General features: G+C 47.2%; 1 protein-coding gene across 1 annotated transcript; it reads left to right on the top strand.

The window, feature by feature from the left end:
• Positions 1–8,447: 8,447 nt before the first annotated feature.
• Positions 8,448–18,260, top strand: rph3ab (rabphilin 3A homolog (mouse), b; the record flags this gene model as incomplete). Its single annotated transcript, XM_084457276.1, has 17 exons — positions 8,448–8,521; positions 8,737–8,748; positions 9,119–9,244; positions 9,778–9,907; positions 10,381–10,464; positions 10,625–10,805; positions 12,462–12,641; positions 13,229–13,411; positions 15,441–15,520; positions 15,667–15,741; positions 15,948–16,057; positions 16,420–16,546; positions 16,640–16,696; positions 17,046–17,200; positions 17,656–17,737; positions 17,929–18,025; positions 18,130–18,260. 17 exons carry the CDS (start codon positions 8,448–8,450, stop codon positions 18,258–18,260), a joined length of 1,884 nt encoding a protein of 627 aa, XP_084313402.1.
• Between the last annotated feature and the right edge of the window lie 447 nt (positions 18,261–18,707).

The following is an 18,707-nucleotide window of genomic DNA, read 5'->3' as shown; positions in this document are numbered from 1 at the left end:
CTAGTCATTGGAACACAAATACATTGTGAATTCTGTTTTTCCTTATGCTACAGAGAACGTAGGAGGGAGTTGTTTTGTGTGGATGATGGATTCGATCGTTCCTGATTATTCCATGCATGGGCTACTGGTACTGCACATGTATGTGTAATGTTTACACGGCGTGTGTGAGAGCATGCTTCTATGCATTTATGTGTGTGTGAGACAGCACTCTCTCCAGTCTCATCTTCTCTGGGGTTGCCATGGCAGCTGGGTAGCAACAGCACGAGGGCTTGCCGGCCACAGGCGGGTCTTTCCTGTTTGTTTGTTTTTCGCCAGACCGGGCTGGACCCGGATCCGCGCCTCCCGGGGAGGAAGCGGCGACGGCCATGAGACGGCAGTCTGCCCTCTCGCATACGAGGAGAGAGGAAGTGCCCTCTGTTCCTCGCAGATGGCCGCGCAGATGGTCCCCGCCAACCCCGTTTGTAGATACGACTGAAAACAGAGCGAAGTCATGCACGTCGGCCGTTGACGTAAGACCACCCCCACTTAAATACCACCCTGTCTTCTCACGTCACGGCGTGTGCCAACAGACCCGGCTGTGAAGCCCCCCCCGACTTCTCCCACCCCTGTCTGTCAAGCCCCCTGTACCCCCCCCCCCACCAACCACCCCCACCCCCCCAGAGTCCACACTCCGTGTCCAGACACATAATATCTTAGAGCCTGCAGATTGACCAGTGAATAACTAAAGTGCACAGTAAGGCCTCAAAAGATGGGCCGGAGAGAGGCGGAGGAGAGATTGGCGAGGGAGTGGGGGTTGTAAATAATTAAGAAATGCTGAGCGATGTTTTCCCCCTGCAGTGTAGGGCGTCTTGGCGCAGCGCTTTACAATCCTGTCCAACTCCGGGTCCCAGGGTTGCTATCTCTCCATCTTACCTCCCTCTTCTACGGGCTGGAAACGTGCCTGGTCGATTCAATAGACAACTCAATCAAGACATGTTGCCTCTCCACCGTAATCCAATAGGACTGGCATTCCCAAACTGTGAGGCGGGCCTCCCCTGGGGGGCCCCAAAGAAATTCAGGGGAGGCGCAGAGGGATGATTAGAAAAAAAGAAAAAAAAAAGGAAAAACATGTTTTTTATTTTTTAAATGTCTATGGTTTTTATGAATGAAACGTGATTTTAAAGATCAGAAGATGGAAATAAATAATGGGAGAGATGTATACTAAATTTGTGGATAGTGCAGAGAGAGACTCTCCCCGCAGGCATGAAAACATCATAACGTTAACTAGCAGCTGGTGCCACCGAACTAACTTAGCTGTCTAACGTTATAGGCTAGCTAACGCTGCCTTGCATAATGGACAAATTAGCAGGGTTGGGGGGGCGCGGGTGTGTCATTGTTTTCAGAGGGGAGGCCCACATTGATGAAGTTTGGGAACCCATGCTATAGGATACTCAGTGTGGTGTTTCCAGCTGATGAGGTTGAAGGCACATTTGTTGCTTGTGATGTATCATCGTTGGCCCCTATGAAAAGGTTGTAAAATTGAATGGTGGTTGAAAATAGTACAATGCTCACTTGATCTGAGAAAGATTTAGCTTTACGGGTATGAGAGTGAACGTGCTAAACGACACCTCTAGGGGGCGTAAGGTTTTCTGAGCCTGAATCTGAAATCTTGAAACAACAGCAACATTTGTTGGTTTTTGTTGGGAATTGTATTGGCCGCAGAACTTTACCAACAATAAAATTAACTCTGCTTCAGCCAATTACACTGAAGATCTCTGGATGAATGAAGATCCAACACGGGATGGAGCTCTACTTTGTCTTATAGATTTTTATTGCCTAATCAAGTAAAGTTACAGCTCAGCTCCTCGACACAGCAGCTAGCTTTCACAAAGGAGACACTCTCAACAAAGAGACACATTCTTATCACCATCTTAAGTTCCCTTCTCACTCCCCTTCGTCTCGTGGTCGTAAGATGCCCACACCACCAGGTTATCTTCACCCCCCTTTTGAGCGTCACACATCTAGTAGTATGAGCACACATCACTGAGAAGGCTTCTAGCCAACAGATAAGATGTTCTCAAACATATAATATCACTTACTGAGACGCCAAACCATCACCCTTTGTCTCTACAATATTGAAGCCAGTCCTTTAACCCCGTTTCAGAAAATACTTAAATATACTAGAAAATACTAGTAAAATCTATCACATTCCATATGTAGTGAATGCAAGTGCAATAATGTCTCTCTGAAGTCATAGATAGATAGATAGATAGATAGATAGATATATAGATAGATAGATAGATAGATAGATAGATAGATAGACAGATAGATAGATAGATAGATAGATAGATAGATAGATAGATAGATAGATAGCTCTTTATTTATCCCCATGGGGAAATTTCTGTTTCACAGCAGATTAAGAGAGTAAGGTTAATCAAATATGCAGAATAAGAATACATAATAAATAGAGGATAAATAGGGTGGACACAATATACAAATAACTAAAAAAATACTGCTACTCACACAGTATATTAAAAACGGTTAATAAAAGAAGTCAATCACAGTACAGTCTAATCAAAGTGCTATCCAGTCCATAAGTCAGGTTGATTAGTCCTGTAAAGTTGCTGTCGTGGGCCTCAGAGATCTCCATGCACGCTGGAGGAGTCAGCCAGCGTTATACAGCCGAATTATGGTGGATGTAAATATTTATCTCACTGATGTATGGCAGATTGTTTATTTCATTCTCTCCCATGGTCTCCCATAGGCCCATACCTATTGTGCAGCCACACCCCAAACACACAGCAAGCTACAAACCAGCTGGTAAGACTCAAATAGGTACTCATACTTTATTGTAATATAACGTTTGATAAGATGACCATTATCTCGATTCAGTCAGGAAAACTTGTGTATTTAGTTCAACAATTTATTCAGTGATAGCTCTTCTCTGAGTGGCCCTATTTGTCTAATGTAAATAAAATAAATGCATGGCCGCATTACATAACTGCGTTTCGGCAGGGAGCACCATACAGGACATGCAACACACAACAGAGCCAACGGGGGTAGAGTCTGGGGTGGTGGGGGGGCTGGCAGCAACATCATTACACAGGGACGTGCTGGGATGAAAAAACGGCCCTGGAGCCTGACCCAGCCGGGGTGGGGGGGGGGGGGGGGTCGACGGTACCACAGCCACCAGGCGGCCGACGGCCGTTATCACCGGCGGCCGTTCTGTGATTCTCCAGAACCTACAGATGGCCAGCACGGCCCTGTCACATCACACAGATGGCGATAACAGCAGCAGAGAAGACGAGGAGTGAAGGTCAGGCCAGCTTAAACACACTTCCTTGTATGTGCTTGGATGTGCCAGCTGGTTAATCCACAAGCCACCTGATGACGTGCTGTCTCAGCTTGCTGCCTGAACTCAAGATCCCATGCGCTGAAGAATTTATGAAAACAGCCATTTGTTCCATAAATAATCAGGATATCAAGAAAGGACCATTCTCTAGGCGGTGTGTAAGGATGCGTTCTGGGAGTCATCTCCAGACAGGTCTGTGACTCCTCTGACCGGATCGATGCATCCTTAGTCCACCACACCCTTTCTTGGCTGGCCTCCCTGCCGTAAAATCTAGAAATACTCTTAGCAGAGGACTGGCAACCCCACATATTCCTTTAATTGGCAGTCATGTGGTCATCACGGTCTCGAGAAAACACCCACCAGCCCCTAGGGACTGTACAACAGTCAATGGCGATGCCTTCGGGAGGGTGGTGGCTGCAGCATTGTCCTGGAGCCAGACCAGGCTTGAAGTCCAATTATGCCCAGGAAAGACATTTCAGTCCTGGGAATCTCAATGGAAATGCCGCCCCTGATGAATGATTAAATTAAAGTGAAACCAATGGTGCATTGATCAGAATCTCATTAACCCACTTTATAGATTTCCCTCTGAGATCCGCAGAATTCTTACTCCAGAATTGCATTAGCCTACGGAATCCAGCAATTATTCATCCCCATTATAGAAAAGGTGTAACAGGAAGACAAAACCAGCTCTACTATAAACCTAAAGGAACAATCGTCATGATATCGGTGTTGGTTCCATAACAGATGGATGGAGGAGAGTAGGTCCACTGGGAGAGGAGTGTGGACAGATGTCCAGATGTCCATTGTGCTGGGGACTTTGGGACATCAACTTTATTTAAGAACAAAGTAATTTCTTCTCGTTCTGGTTTCACTGTTATTTAAATGTGCGTGTATTATTAATGTTGTGGTATTTTCTGGTACTTGAATCAGGTTTCTTGGTTAAGCTCACATGTTGTCCTTAAAATGAATTTCTCACCACTGGGAATCAGTGTCTTTTCTGTTCCCTTCCCGCTGAACCCTGCCGCTTCCGTAAGCGATCACCCTGGATCAATCCAACATCAATGCTCCTTGCTCTGTGGTCACCTAACCTCTTCTCTCCTGTTTCATCTAGTCAGTATACGGGTGCTCCTTCCCACTCTTACACGATTCTTTCCCTTTTGTAAGGTTTACACATCGTCACCTTGCTAAACTAATTGACAAAGTCCTATTTTCACGTTTTTCAGGAAACAGAATAAACTGAACCAAATATAGAGTATATGTTATTTCTATACCAATAGGGGATGAGTCTGGAATTATGGAAATAACTTCATTTATCTTCAAGTATTTCTTCCTTCTTGAGGCAGCTGCCATCTTGAAAGCTTGTACAATTGAAGTTACATTGTCTTGTGACTTAGGAATAGAATAGAATAATGAAACGTCATCCCCACCGGGTCTTGAACCCCGGTCTCCCGGGTGGGAGTCCAATGCTCTGACCACTACTCTACTTGTGCAGTGAAGATTGGTGGGTTGATTTTGGTGTCCTTCTTGATTTTGGTGTGCTGGGACTATTGCCTCTTGTGGTGCCAACAGAGAGATGCAGGCCAACATTGTCGAGAGAAAGGGAGGGAGGGAGGGAGTGATAACCCGACAAACGCTATACTAGCTGTGCGACTGGCTTCCAGCCACGCACAAAAACAGCCTGATCTTTTCAATTTAGGATGTTGCCAATTTCACCAGAGGTAGAGAGCATCACGAAGAGCTGACTAAGGCAAAAAAAAAAAAAACATTTTCTTAAAAAAAATGACTTAAGCAATTAGTTTACCAAGGTGACTACATTTTGTAAAGTTATGGGAACCACAGACATACCTATGCAAAGAGAAAAAAAGCTGAATTGAATTGAATAGGTATCTGTGAGTTACGAGGACTGGTTTCAAATAGGCAAATCTGCAGTAAGTCTCTTGCAGACACTGTAATAGCAAATACTAGATCGAGGTAAACAGGTCTGTAAATACTAAAGTACTAGGACTTTAATGTGAATTATTTGGGCTACAGTAGGGAAAGTCACGCTCATGTAGATATGTTTTTGTGGCAGAGCTGCAGGGGATGTGTAGCCTACCAGGGCTGCGTTCAAATTCAGCGAACATACCCACTGAGCAAAGACACGTCTAAAAGACGTCTTTTAGATGTATTTTTAGTCTTTTTCGGACGTCCAAAGACATCCAATTAGGAGCCAGAATGAACTTTTTTTTTTTTACGTTCAGATATTGAACCCGTTCTGCACGTCCACAGACGTCTTAGAGGGGTCCAAGCCAGACGTTTGAATATTGAGGGGTCCAGCAGACGTACAAACAGGGTTCAGGACCAACGGACGTTATTAAGACATGATCTGAACGTCTCCCTGACGTTGCGTGTTTGCTGGGTAGCGAACGTTTGCGAACTATTTTCCGTTAGCTTTGTGTTCGCCGCAAACGTTTGCTAACAGTCTGGAGAGGTAGTTCGCCAGTAACAGAACGAGGATCACAATGGACCCAGGCTTACTGGAGATGTGCTCCCATGGGGATTGTTGCGTTTATGCCAAATACATCCATGGTTTATGCGAACTATTTGAAACGTTCAGCCGTTCAAATGTGACCGTTTGGAGAAAACATGTTCGCGACGAACGTTCGCCTCTGTGAGCTGAATTTGAACGCAGCCCTGGTGTGCTACCCAGCAAACACGCAACGTCAGGGAGACGTTCAGATCATGTCTTAATAACGTCCGTCGGTCCAGAACCCCATTTGTACGTCTGCTGGACCCCTCAATATTCAAACGTCTGGCTTGGACCCCTCTAAGACGTCTGTGGACGTGCAAAACGGGTTCAATATCTGAACGTAAAAAAAAAACATTCATTCTGGCTCCTAATTGGATGTCTTTGGACGTCCGAAAAAGACAAAAAAAGACGTCTAAAAGACGTGTTTTAGACGTGTCTTTGCTCAGTGGGCTGGTGTGCTAGCAGACGGGTATTGACTACGGTGGCCCTCGAGTGAGTTGAAGCTTTCTAAATTGGTCCTTTCCACCCCCACCTGGAACGCCATACAGAGTACACCCCGCTGTGAGAATGAGTGATGATGTTGAGGATGATGACTGTTGAATCGATGCTGGCGCTCTTGTTTCCTCCAATCTCCCGCAATCTCTCCATCCCCATCTCCCCGAGACCCTTTCATTCTTCTGTCCTGGCACCGTTTCACACTGTTGGGTGTGCTTGTTTTTGCACGGTCGCCTCCCCAGGCACCCGCGCACCGTTGCCTCTCAAACTCTCCTCACTCAGGCTTCACAGCGTTTTGAAAAATGCAGGAGAAAATGCCAGCTGTTGTTCAAAATTCAACCAAATTCACAAGCTGACTGACTCGTTACTTCATGTCAACTAAAGGCTAACAAGTTGACGGCTGCACTGAGTGACTGTCGTAGATGACGCAGATTAATTGAGAGGCGACTCGACGTCATGTCCATTGAGAATATGAGGCAGGCGAGGATGGATCTCCTAGTGTCTGCTCTGTCGAGTTTCTATCATCCTCTCTGTGAATGAACACAGTATGAATACCCCTGCTAATCACACCCCCCTTCGTAGTAAAGGTGTTTGCTTTCTCACAAGCCGGCCTTGTGACGCAGCAGTCTCTGTCTGCAGTGTTAAAGCTCCTTTTTTTCTAGGTAAGAGCAGCGTATGCAGGGGTCCATGGAGTGTCTCTCTAATATATCTCTCTATCTCTGTCTCCATCGACCTCCTCAGGACAACCATTCTTAACAAAGGAGGAAGGATTCATTTTGTGCAGTGAGGGAGAATGGTGGTTGTGAGGCTTACAAGCTATACAAGCTACGGCACGTATAGTGTTGTGCCCTCAGGGTGCTGTAGAGGGGAAAGAGACTATGAAAGCTAGATGCACCATGCATCTTGTGACAGGTGACAGAAAAAATAACTGTAATATAATAACCCACAACAACTGCTGTGTTGGGATTTTGTGAGCTGCTAAGGATACGATAACATAGACAAGACCAGTAATTTGACATGTGATGGCTAGTGTTATGGACAGTTGGCTAGATGGTTTGTTACTGAAAAGACAGTCACGAGAGTCAAGCCTAGTCAGTATGACGAGGCTGCTGAGTTGAATTTCTCTCTCTTTTCCGCCCTCTCTCTCTCTCTCTCTCTCTCTTCCTCCACTCCTTCCAGCCTATTTCCTGCAGTGCTGGTGTGGAGTTCTCTGGAGTGATCGCTTGCAGCAAACTGGAGACAAATGAGATATATTGATTTTCCCTTTTTCCGCCTTCCTTACTCTTCCCTTCCTCTCTCACCCTTTCTCTTCCTGCCTACCTCTCTTCCTCTATATCTCTCTCTACCACATCGGGTCCCGTCTCAGTTCCCCACTTTTGTCCGCCTCGGACACCGAGACTCTGTGGAAAAAGTCGTCTGTGGACAGCGGCCCACTCTGACCCACCCTGCTCTTCTAACCCAGGGATCAATCCGGTCAGCGGCTCGGTGACGATCCACACCTCTCCTGCTGTACGTCAAGGACACGAGCACCCCCACGCCCTCAGCGGACACCCACACAGGTACTCCTCTTCAGATCATGTCGGTGTCTTTGTTGTTTAAGTCAAATCGTAACCTAGGAATGAACTGTGTGTCATTGCACTGCTTATTGTTGTTGATATTGTTATGTATTTACGTATATCAGTCCCTGACATCAGTCAGAGTGAGAGTGTGTGAGACCGGCACTATCTTGGCTCACAAACTTGGACCAGAGGGCTTTGCTGATAACAAGGCAGCAATAGCACATGAGATAAAAGGAAAAATGACACTCTCAATTTAAGGGAAACATTGATGCTTTGCTGCTAGGATTGACGTCGTAACAATGTTATCAAATCTCGGGATAACAAAATGATAATCTAATCTATAACAATCTAATCCAATCATCTACATGTTATTAATTAGAGGAATTAAAAAATGCTGATATGAACAAGACGATGAAGGTTGCATGCAAATATCTACTCCCTCATCCTGAGTTTATATCTGTGTGTGTGTGTGTGCGTGTGTTTGTGTGTGTGTGTGTGTGTTTGCGTATGTGTGTGTCTGTGTCCACTTGCAGAGTGCATCAGTGCCGCGGCTATGACGGACACCGTGATTGGCGGAAGCTCGGACCGCTGGGTGACCAATGACAGGCAGAGGAGCATGCATGCCAAGTAAGCACGGGTGGCGGCACACCAGGGTACGCTGGGTAAAACTGAGCACTGTGCCGTAATCGCCGGGCAGGCTGGGTAAAACTGAGCACCGTGCCGTAATCGCCGAGCGCAGCTGCTGTACGGCGTTAGTAACCCCTCCATGTCTCTCCAGACACTAACCTCTAGCTGCTCTCCTTTTCTTCCTCCCTCCCTCCAATCTCTGCTCTGTGTCCCAGCGATAAGGAGCAGTGAGTATGAACGCTCTTATCTCATATCCCCTCCCTGCAGTGTGTAGATCTACCGTCGTGTCGTGTGATTGGATTTACATTTGATTTAGATTGCAGTAGTGTGTGAAGCTGCATGTGGTTTCATTTGTGTATGACCGTGAGGTTGTGCGCTTGTTTAAGAGCACAATTAAAGACGGGTGTGTTTTGCACGACGTGCGCTCAACCGTTCGGTCATTTCTCCCCACGTTCCTTCTCCCTCTGTATCGACTGGTTGTTTTTTTTCGTTTGCATGTATGTGCTCTACGTGCGTGACCGCACCCAGTCAGTTAAATGCATGTTGAGGTCAGCAGTCCTTCGTCCCCCATACGGTTGAACCCTTTGTCTTTGTCAGGGGCAACTGGACCATGCAGCCGGGCCCTGGTCCCGGCCCGGACCTGACGGACGAGGAGAAGGAGATCATCAACAATGTGATCGCTCGGGCTGAGAAGATGGAGGCCATGGAGCAGGAGAGAATCGGGTGAGAACGTGGGACAGCATGGGCGAATGTGCCGTTTCTGCAGTAAACCGCTAGTCTCATTTAAAGCGACATGAGATAACTCGGCACTTTGGCGCCCCCTCTGGTCGTGATAAAATTGGCACTGCGTTTTAAGAACCACACTTCCCACAATCCCGCACTCAGTTGATGTAATGATGGGGGGAAAATGATGATAAAAGCGCGTTGCGCAGACTGGATTGGAAGATTGTAGCTACTTTCTGGAAGATGGCTTCAATGCAGGTAAATACCGGTAGTCTTTCGTTTATGTGTTTTTTGTCTTCCTTATATCATGACACGCAAACCGCGTCACTTCCCTTTCCACCACAATATTTCCCGCAAAATTCTAAAATAATAAATCCACAGGGTCTCATGTCACAAAAATGAAAAGACGAGCGCCTACCGTGCCCACAGGCTGTTAGACGTTCAGACGAGCGACCCCGCCCGGCTGTAACGACCGGACCGGCATTAGCGAAGGACAGCGTGAGACGTTGCTCTGTCCCCTTGTCCCCCGCCAGGCGCCTGGTGAACCGCCTGGATGACATGAAGAAGACGGTGTGCGGCGACGGCGTCTCCCGCTGCCTGCTGTGTGGGGAGCAGCTGGGGGTCCCGGGGGTCAGCTCGGTGGTGTGCGAGGACTGCAAAAAGGTATGACGTGTCTCCATCTCCGGAATAGCTCACACTACTCAAAGATTGCGGAGGGAGGGAGGGAGGGGGGGGGGGCAAAGACTGCATGGAAAGGAGGGGGGGGGGGGTGGCCAAAGACTGCATGGAAAGGAGGGGGGGGGGTGGCCAAAGACTGCATGGAAAGGAGGGGCGGGGGGACCCCAAAGACTGCATGGAGAGGGGGGGGGGGTGACCCCAAAGACTGCATGGAAAGGAGGGGGCGTGACCCCAAAGACTGCATGGAAAAGGGGGAGGGAGGGGGCCAAAGACTGCATGGAAAAGGGGGGGACCCCAAAGACTGCATGGAAAAGGGGGGGGGACCCCAAAGACTGCATGGAAAGGAGGGGGGAGGGGGCCAAAGACTGCATGGAAGGGGGGGGGGGGGGCAAAAACTGCATGGAGGGGGGGGGGCAAAGACTGCGTGTAAATCTCCGTTCTTCTCCCCTCTCCTGCAGCACATGTGCACCAAGTGCGGAGTGCAGAGCAACAGCCGGCCGCGCTCAGTGTGGCTCTGCAAGATCTGCAGCGAACAGCGAGAGGTGAGGAGCTGTACTGTAACAGGCTGTGTAGCACACGCTTCATAGTGAGCCAGCGAGGCATAGCCAGTATTTACAAGGGGGGGGGGGGGGGGGGAGCAGGAGGAATTTCCAATATAGAAGTTTACAGACGTGTGTTTTTGGATTTTTCTTTTCCCTTTAGGTGTGGAAACGCTCTGGCGCCTGGTTCTTCAAAGGCTTCCCCAAGCAGTTCCTGCCGTCGCCCATGCCCATATCTAAATCCAGAGAAACCAGTTCCCAGAAGGCCCCGGACCCCAAGGGCCCTCCGGCCCCCGAGCCCAGCGCAGCAGCAGCAGAGACAGCAGCCCAGGCCCAGGCCAGAGGTAGGAGCAAAGGCTCATGGGTCTTATCATGGACACATTTGTCTTGGACGAGTCTAAGACAAATTTTCCTGAGGGGACAATAAAGTATATTCTATTCTAATCTATATTTGAATGCGACTTCGGCCTGATGTGAGTGCCTAGATGGTTAGAGATGAGGCCAGGGTTCAAAGTTAACCAGAGCAGCGTATCTAAAGTCCTTGCACAACCACAACCTGCCATTGCTTGTTCCTGTGGCATCAAAGCTCCCTCTACTTCTTTAAATGGGAGTGCCCACAAAGTGCTCCAGTGCCTAGAATAGGGTACACAGCTAGGAAAAGTGCATGCTGGGTGTCACGCCATTATGCCGGTCTCGGCTTGTGATATTAAATCCTAAAGGCCTAGCAAGGCTGTATGTGAGTGCCTCTCCCTACGTGTTGTATCAAGTGGGAAGAGACGGGAGCTAGATTACCTGGGTGAGTAGAAACTATCCTATCTAGGGGGGTCGGTTAAGCCCGCTCACCACTAGGCAGCTCGATCTTGTTCCTCCTGGACCGGCTCATTCAGAACCCGCCGGTACGGTACCGCGGTCCAGGTTCGGTACGATACGGTACCGCCGCTCCGATAGGCCAGCCCGCTCCTGGGTGCCGATGTTCTGAGGTGTTAAAAGGCGTAGGTACATAATAAAAGTTTGTGACGTTGAAAGGCGAAACTCCTCTTTCAGAGTCTTTTTCCGCAAAATGTCTTGACGAAGACATTTCCTTCCATTCCTTCCATTCCATTTCCTCGTGTTTGATGGCGCGTGTCCATTCACTCTTTCTCTCAAAACCCATCGCGCCAGAAACCCCCCCACCCCACATGTAACGCCCGCCTAAGCCACCCTAGGTCTAACATTCCTCACAATACCCACTAGCCCTACAATAACACTGGGGCCTCATGGGTGATAAGAGGTTTTTCTGTCTCCAGTGCCTAAGCTATTCTCCGCACAAGAACATATACATGCCTTAGCTGGTTGTGGTCAGGTGTCTGGAGGACATTAATTGTACATCCATAAGAAGCTCACTGCCCACTGAGGTATAAGGTCATAGTTGGAGAGAACTCTAGCCACTGGACTGAAACTATGTATAGGTATAGACCACCGACTATAAAGGTGAGACAAACTGAACACCATGTTGTCTGATCAGGTAACGTTGACTGCCAAGGCGTTTCTCTGGGACTGACCCGGATCCATATGCTGTTATACTGAATAAATGTTGAGTTTGATCTGCAATTCATTTCCAGCATCTATTGTGCTCTCTGGCCATTGATTCTTCAATACCGGACCATTAAGCAACATATATCAATGGTCCTGGCATCGGAGGTCACAGGGCTCCCACTCACAGTGTAATTACCGCTACTACTGTATATGATGTTCCCCACTGAAGACAGAAGGAAGAAAAACAGACTACATAAAAGGATCAAGGTTGCCTGCCACAGCTTATTGTACTGTATGTAGGTCAATGCCTTTGCAATGAAAAAGCTGTAACATCAAAAGGATAGAGACTAGGGAGTAGGACTATAACTGATTCCACTGCAGTGTAGACTGGAAATGATGCACCTGTGTGTGTGTGTGTGTGTGTGTGTGTGTGTGTGTGTGTGTGTGTGTGTGTGTGTCTGTCCATGCTTGGCTTGTGGGACCAGAGCCACAGCAGGGGCGCTCTGGCTACCCACCTGTGGCCCCTAAACCATCCATTGGCGCGGGCGGGGCTGGTCCTGGTTACACCGAGGGAGGGGCCCAGAGCCCCGTGGTTCTGAAGAAGACAGTGCCCGTCCAGAGCTCCAGACCTCCACCAGGGTCATCAGCCACCATGGCCCAGCAGGGTGAGGGTGAACCTGGACATACTGTACACCTCATTTTGGGCAACCCTGTCCATTGTTTATGAATTATTTTAAAATGTGGTGTGCACAACTTGCAAAGGGTTTATTGTAAATGAGGTCAACACGGCATTCTCTTATATTGGAAGAATGCAAAAGAATAATATTAAAGGTGGAGTAGGCGATTTTGGAAAAAAAAACACAACAAGAAGGATAGGCTAGATTTTGAAAATCTAACTGACAAAATCCCCGCCCCTTACTTCAGGCCTCCCTCCAAAGCCACTCCTTCAAACTGGGGGGAAACAAATGACACTCGCTAGGCAGGTAGGTAGGTTGACAGGCAGGTAGGCCATCTAATCATTTCAAGGTGGTACCTCGAAATGATTGGACATACTTATTACAGTCCTGCAACTGCCACAGAAGGGCTGTAAAGAGCATTGAAGAAAATATAACAAAAAGTGTTTCAGAGCCAAATTACCTACCCGACCTTTAACCTGTCATTTGACGGCTCTACGTATTTTGGACATTGATTGTATCTGTTCTGACTGTGTAGGCTTCAAACTGTTGCTCAACAAACATGCGTGTTTTTGCAGCTCCGGTGGAGGCAGAGGCTGGTGGCTACTCCGCTAGTGTAGCTCCAGCAGAGCAGAGGGCGCCTCCTGCAGTGCGGGAGGAGAGGAGACAGCCTGCTGCCCAAAACCCCCCTCCGACCCGACACCAAGCCCCTCCAGCCGAGGACGATGACGAGGCCAACAGCTACGACTCTGATGAGTCCAGTAAGTTGAGTAGCTCCACTGGCCTGCCATGTATATTTTATTTTATTTTATTTTATTTTATTTTATTTTATTTTATTTTATTTTATTTTATTTTATTTTATTTTATTTTATTTTATTTTATTTTATTTTATTTTATTTTATTTTATTTTATTTTATTTTATTTTATTTTATTTTATTTTATTTTATTTTATTTTATTTTATTTTATTTTATTTTATTTTATTTTATTTTTACCTGAAATATCCTTCCCCACTATAGCTATTCTAAATGTTCAGAGTTCCTGTTTGTGAGTCTAAATCTGGCTTAGTTGCCATCCATCTTCATGTTTGATTTCTTCTTTTGAGTCAGTGGGCCTGGCATTACTGTAACTCAACAAGTTGTCTACATGCAATGACAAATGACATGTATCTTCCTAGGAGAAGACTTAGAACTTTAGTTGGAGATGATAAATGGTACAGGCCAAGCGTGCGAATCAAAGCCATGGAGGCGAAGGGGGGAGAGGAGATGAAATGATGTTTTTTGTGTATGTCCCCCTTTAGTGATCAGAATGGTGTCATGCCAGTCGTTGGTGTTCCTCCGGGCAGCGCTAAGCAGCCTCTCTTCTTTCCCAGGGGAACGGGGTGTTAATTTACTTTATGGAGGTCTGGGAATTCAGAGCAGGACAAATGAATCGGGATGTGGCAGCGTTGATGGCGTCTAGATTCCCCCTGTGTTTAAACCGCTCCCTGGTGTTTGAGAGGGAATGTCAGAAATAGAATCGTCTTTATTGTGCCAGTTCTCTCTGGACCCGGATGTGTGTGAGGCCAGTCAGGTGCTGCGCTGCAGAACGGTCTCAATACCTCCGCTGGTGCTAACCGGATCTCCGTTGTTCCTAAATCCTCTCCTACATGGCCTGGTTTGGTCTGTGGGCTGAGCAAAGTTCTGTTCCTTATAGGTTGCATCTCATAGGCGCGTGTCTGTATCGAGGTATTGTAGATGATAAATGTTGATTCTACTGGAAAGATTACATTCGATTAGATTGTATTTTCTTGCCCAAAGTGATGTTCTGTTTTCCCCGCTCGGTGTGTGTGTTTTGTGTGATGCCTGCAGTGAGACCGGGCGGGGTCAGTTGGGCTGGGAGAGGTTTCAGAGAACAGGGCCGCTGCACCATGGAGGTTACCTCTCCAGCCTCACTCAGCATTATGCTGTTTGGAGCTGTTGGGATCTTATGGTGCGTTCGTTTGTGGTCGGAGGTGACAAGTCGCAAGTGGCAAAATACCTACCTCCGACCTGTGTGCATTCGAGCTATAGCGAATGATGATATGATATGATATTGACGTCAGCCGGCAACTGGGGGCTGAGAAACATATCCGAATTTGCGACGAGGAAGTGTGAGTTCATGCGGCGTTTTATTTAATCATTCCTAGTAGCAAGTCGCAATTTGCCACCTCCCAGTTATAAACGAACGCACCATTAATGTAGACAATACATATTGAATATCATCAGAGGTATACAGTATATTACAGTCATTTAGCGGACGCTTTTATCCAAAGCGACTTACAATACTTGCATTTAAAGTAGGTAGTCAATGTACTACAAGGTTTAAAAATGAAATATTCGTGCAAAATGATCTCATCGCCCCTTTGTGGGTTTAGTGTGGTATTTTGGTCTCTTTACCCGATGCCTCGTTTCTTGAACGTATTCCTCAGAGATGTGTCTTGTCTCCTTGTTCTTCTTCTGTGGTTTCATGAGATCCTCATTTCCTGCAGTGTGTGTTTCATACAAGCATGTACTCAAATTTCAACATGTCGTTAGTATGGTTTCTCTACCCGTCGTTCATATTTTCCTGATCTTTGGTTCCTGGTCTGCTCACTGCCATAATGAAGATTGTCTCAATCATTTCTGATAATCCGTCCATTTCTCCCAAAGGACATGCTTCCCACAAGCCCCGTTCACACCTTATTTCTCACGGCGTCCACTGCTAGTCTCTGTGTCCTAGTGAAGGCATGCTTCCTGTAGCCTGGTTGGGTGACTAACATGGGTCTGTTCCAGCCACGCTGGGGGCTCTGGAGTTCACCCTGCTTTACGAGCAAGAAAACAACAGCCTCCACTGCACCATCGTCCGAGGCAAGGTACTCCCCCAAGACTGCTGCTGCCCCAACACACCATAACGCTCAAGTGACTTCAGTGTGTAAAAGCTACTGCCTCCGCAGTTGGGTTTTACAGCCTGTAGAGAGAATCCCAGTTGTCTCGGCTGAGTCTGTGTCTCTCTCCCCAGGGACTGAAGCCCATGGACTCAAACGGACTAGCCGACCCCTATGTGAAGCTCCATCTTCTGCCAGGGGCCAGTAAGGTGATGCAATCCACTTTTTTCCCCCCGACACATAGTTTGAAGTTAGCGTACAGTAGGCTATATGAATGAGTTCTATTTAGTCGTCTATCCGTGTTCCAAAAGGGAATAATAGTGTTTTTAGCTTGTTTAAAACAGGTTCAAGTCTGCCATCTTGTGGCATAAATGATGAATGATGATGTATCTTTCTTGGTTCTCTTGTCCTACAGTCCAACAAACTACGCACCAAGACCCTGCGAAACACCCGCAACCCTACCTGGAACGAGACCCTGGTCTACCACGGACTCACAGACGAGGACATGCAGCGCAAGACCCTCAGGTTCACCCCTCTGGCTGGGAAGCCCATTCAAACAGTACCATGCAATAATGCAATCCAGCAGTCTTTTAGTCGTATTTTTCCTTATTTTTTAATTATTATTATTTTTAATAGTTTTATTGGGGTTTTTTAACTTCATTTTATACAGAGTACGACACCACACAGTGTTAACCAGAAATTCGGTGCCATCATTGCATAGGAGCGTATAACAGACAACACTGCATGACAAAAAACAACAACAGTATAAAAACAACAACAACCTAAAAATAGTGTGGGGGGGGGCTTATTTTCCCTTTTGACCACAGCTTTTACTTTGTCTTACATGATTCTTGATGACTGACCGTCTGTCTCGGTCGGACGTACAGGCTCTCCGTGTGTGACGAGGACAAGTTTGGACATAACGAGTTTATCGGGGAAACCAGAGTGGCGCTGAAGAAACTGAAGATGAACCAGAAGAAAAATTTCAGCATTTGTCTAGAGAGAGTGGTCCCTGTGAGTAAATCAGCACACTGTACACACGCCAGATGACACCATCTGTTTTGGTTCGGTGATTGATCTTCGCTGTCATTGTCTCCGTTCCCGCAGACGAAGAAGGGCGCTACAGCTGGAGGAGCCAGGGGCATTTCGCTCTACGAGGATGAGGTAATGCGCCACATTGGGCCAAGTAGATTTTCTATGAAATTACAGATCATCGTGTTCAACAACTTACAATAACGCGCGCACACACACACACACACACACACACACACACACACACACACACACACACACACACACACAAATCAAATCAAACTTTATTTATATAGCGCATTTCATACACAGAGGCAACACAATGCGCTTCACAGAGAGCAGTGGGAGGGTGGGCATAGGTCCCACCGCTACATATTCCAGAGGGAAGCAAAAAACACAGACACAAACACATACACACACACACACACAATTGTTGACGGACAATCGAATCTATTGTCCCCCTCCCCCCCCGCCCCCCTAGCCGGGGAAGGATGGCTCTGAGGCGGAGGAGCGCGGCCGGATCCTGATCTCCCTCATGTACAGCACCCAGCAGAGCCGCCTCATTGTGGGCGTGGTCCGCTGCGTGCACCTGGCCGCCATGGACGCCAACGGCTACTCCGACCCGTTTGTCAAAATGTGAGTTTCAGTGGGGCACCCCGGTAGCTCAATGGGTTGGGGCGCGTACCATGTAAAGGCTAGTCCTTACCGCAGTGGCGTGGGTTCGAATCCGGCCCACGCCCTTTGCTGCATGTCTTCCCCTCTCTCTCTCTCTCTCTCTCTCTCCCGCCTTTCCTGTCTGTCCGTGTCCTGTCCTAATAAAGCAGAAATGCCTGAAAAATATCTAAAAAAGTGAGTTTCACTCTCATCTTTCAGTTTTTAAAAAGTATTATTTACTTGTATTTCGCAAGTATTAGTTATGTTTTTCCACTGTTTACATGGATTTATTTTAAACTGTCAGTTCAGAGGAATATAAATGAAAAGGAGTCGGTCCATAGCAGCATTGCTACCGCTCAGGAGAGGGGGGAGGGGGGGGTTAAAAGCCCTAAATGTAGGATGACAGCATAAAGGTTTGATTCTCCTTGTGTCTTCAGCTGCCTGAGACCTGACATGGGAAAGAAGGCCAAGAACAAGACCCAGATCAAGAAGAAGACCCTAAACCCAGAGTTCAACGAGGTCAGTCATTCCTTTGCATTACAAATCAGATACAATTATGGAGTCTGTGTCAATACATTTGTACTGCACTTACTTAAATGGACTGCACTTATATAGCGCTTTTCCACCTGTAAACAACAAAAACATAGGGTCATTTTCATTAATTCTCAGAGGAAATGGTAGACAATGAGGATTCATTTCTTGCGTTACAGGAATTTGGTTATGAGATCAAACATGCCGAACTGGCCAAGAAGACTTTAGACATCTCTGTGTGGGACTATGATATTGGGAAATCCAATGATTACATTGGTAAGTCCTGTGAAGGATCTGCGCAAGATCTCGTGAAGTGGATCTCTGGTGAACTATTTGAATTCTCCCCTGACCCTTGACCTGACCCTCTCTGTCTCCTGTAGGCGGGTGCCAGCTAGGCATCACTGCCAAAGGGGAGCGTCTGAAGCATTGGTACGAGTGCCTGAAGAACAAGGACAAGAAGATCGAGCGCTGGCACACGCTGTTGAATGGGAATCACATCTCCAGTGACTAGCCCTTAAACTGCATGAGCTAAGGCCTCTCCCCCGCGCTTTGACCCCGTCTCCTCTCAACCCTCCCTTCCGCTGTACCTTCAAATCCTGTAGAAATGTCCCATCACCCCCTGCTGCTCCTAACTGCCCTCTACTGCACCAGACACATGCAACCTGCCCTCCATCCTCCCCTGTTCTCCCAAGTGTCAGCCCCCCCCCCCTTCTCGTATCTCTCACTTAACTGAGACTTATCTGCCCCTGGGTGTCCCTTAATAGATACATTACTTTACGTCGATACTTAAAAAACAACAATTTAAGCATTTATCAATGTAAGGTCAAATCTGTAAAAGAAACAAAAAAAGCACCATTGAAGTGGTAGGCTATAGTGTTCACTTTCACTGAGCTGATCAAGTCTGTCAGTGGTGTTACTGTACCTGTTGAACTTGGCATAACTCAATTTTGGAATGCAC

The sequence above is a fragment of the Borostomias antarcticus genome (genome assembly GCF_949987555.1).
Source record: "Borostomias antarcticus genome assembly, chromosome: 23".
In the NCBI taxonomy this organism is placed as follows: Eukaryota; Metazoa; Chordata; class Actinopteri; order Stomiiformes; family Stomiidae; genus Borostomias; species Borostomias antarcticus.
Note: the sequence above shows the minus strand (reverse complement) of the source record. Positions and strands in the feature narration are given on the sequence as shown.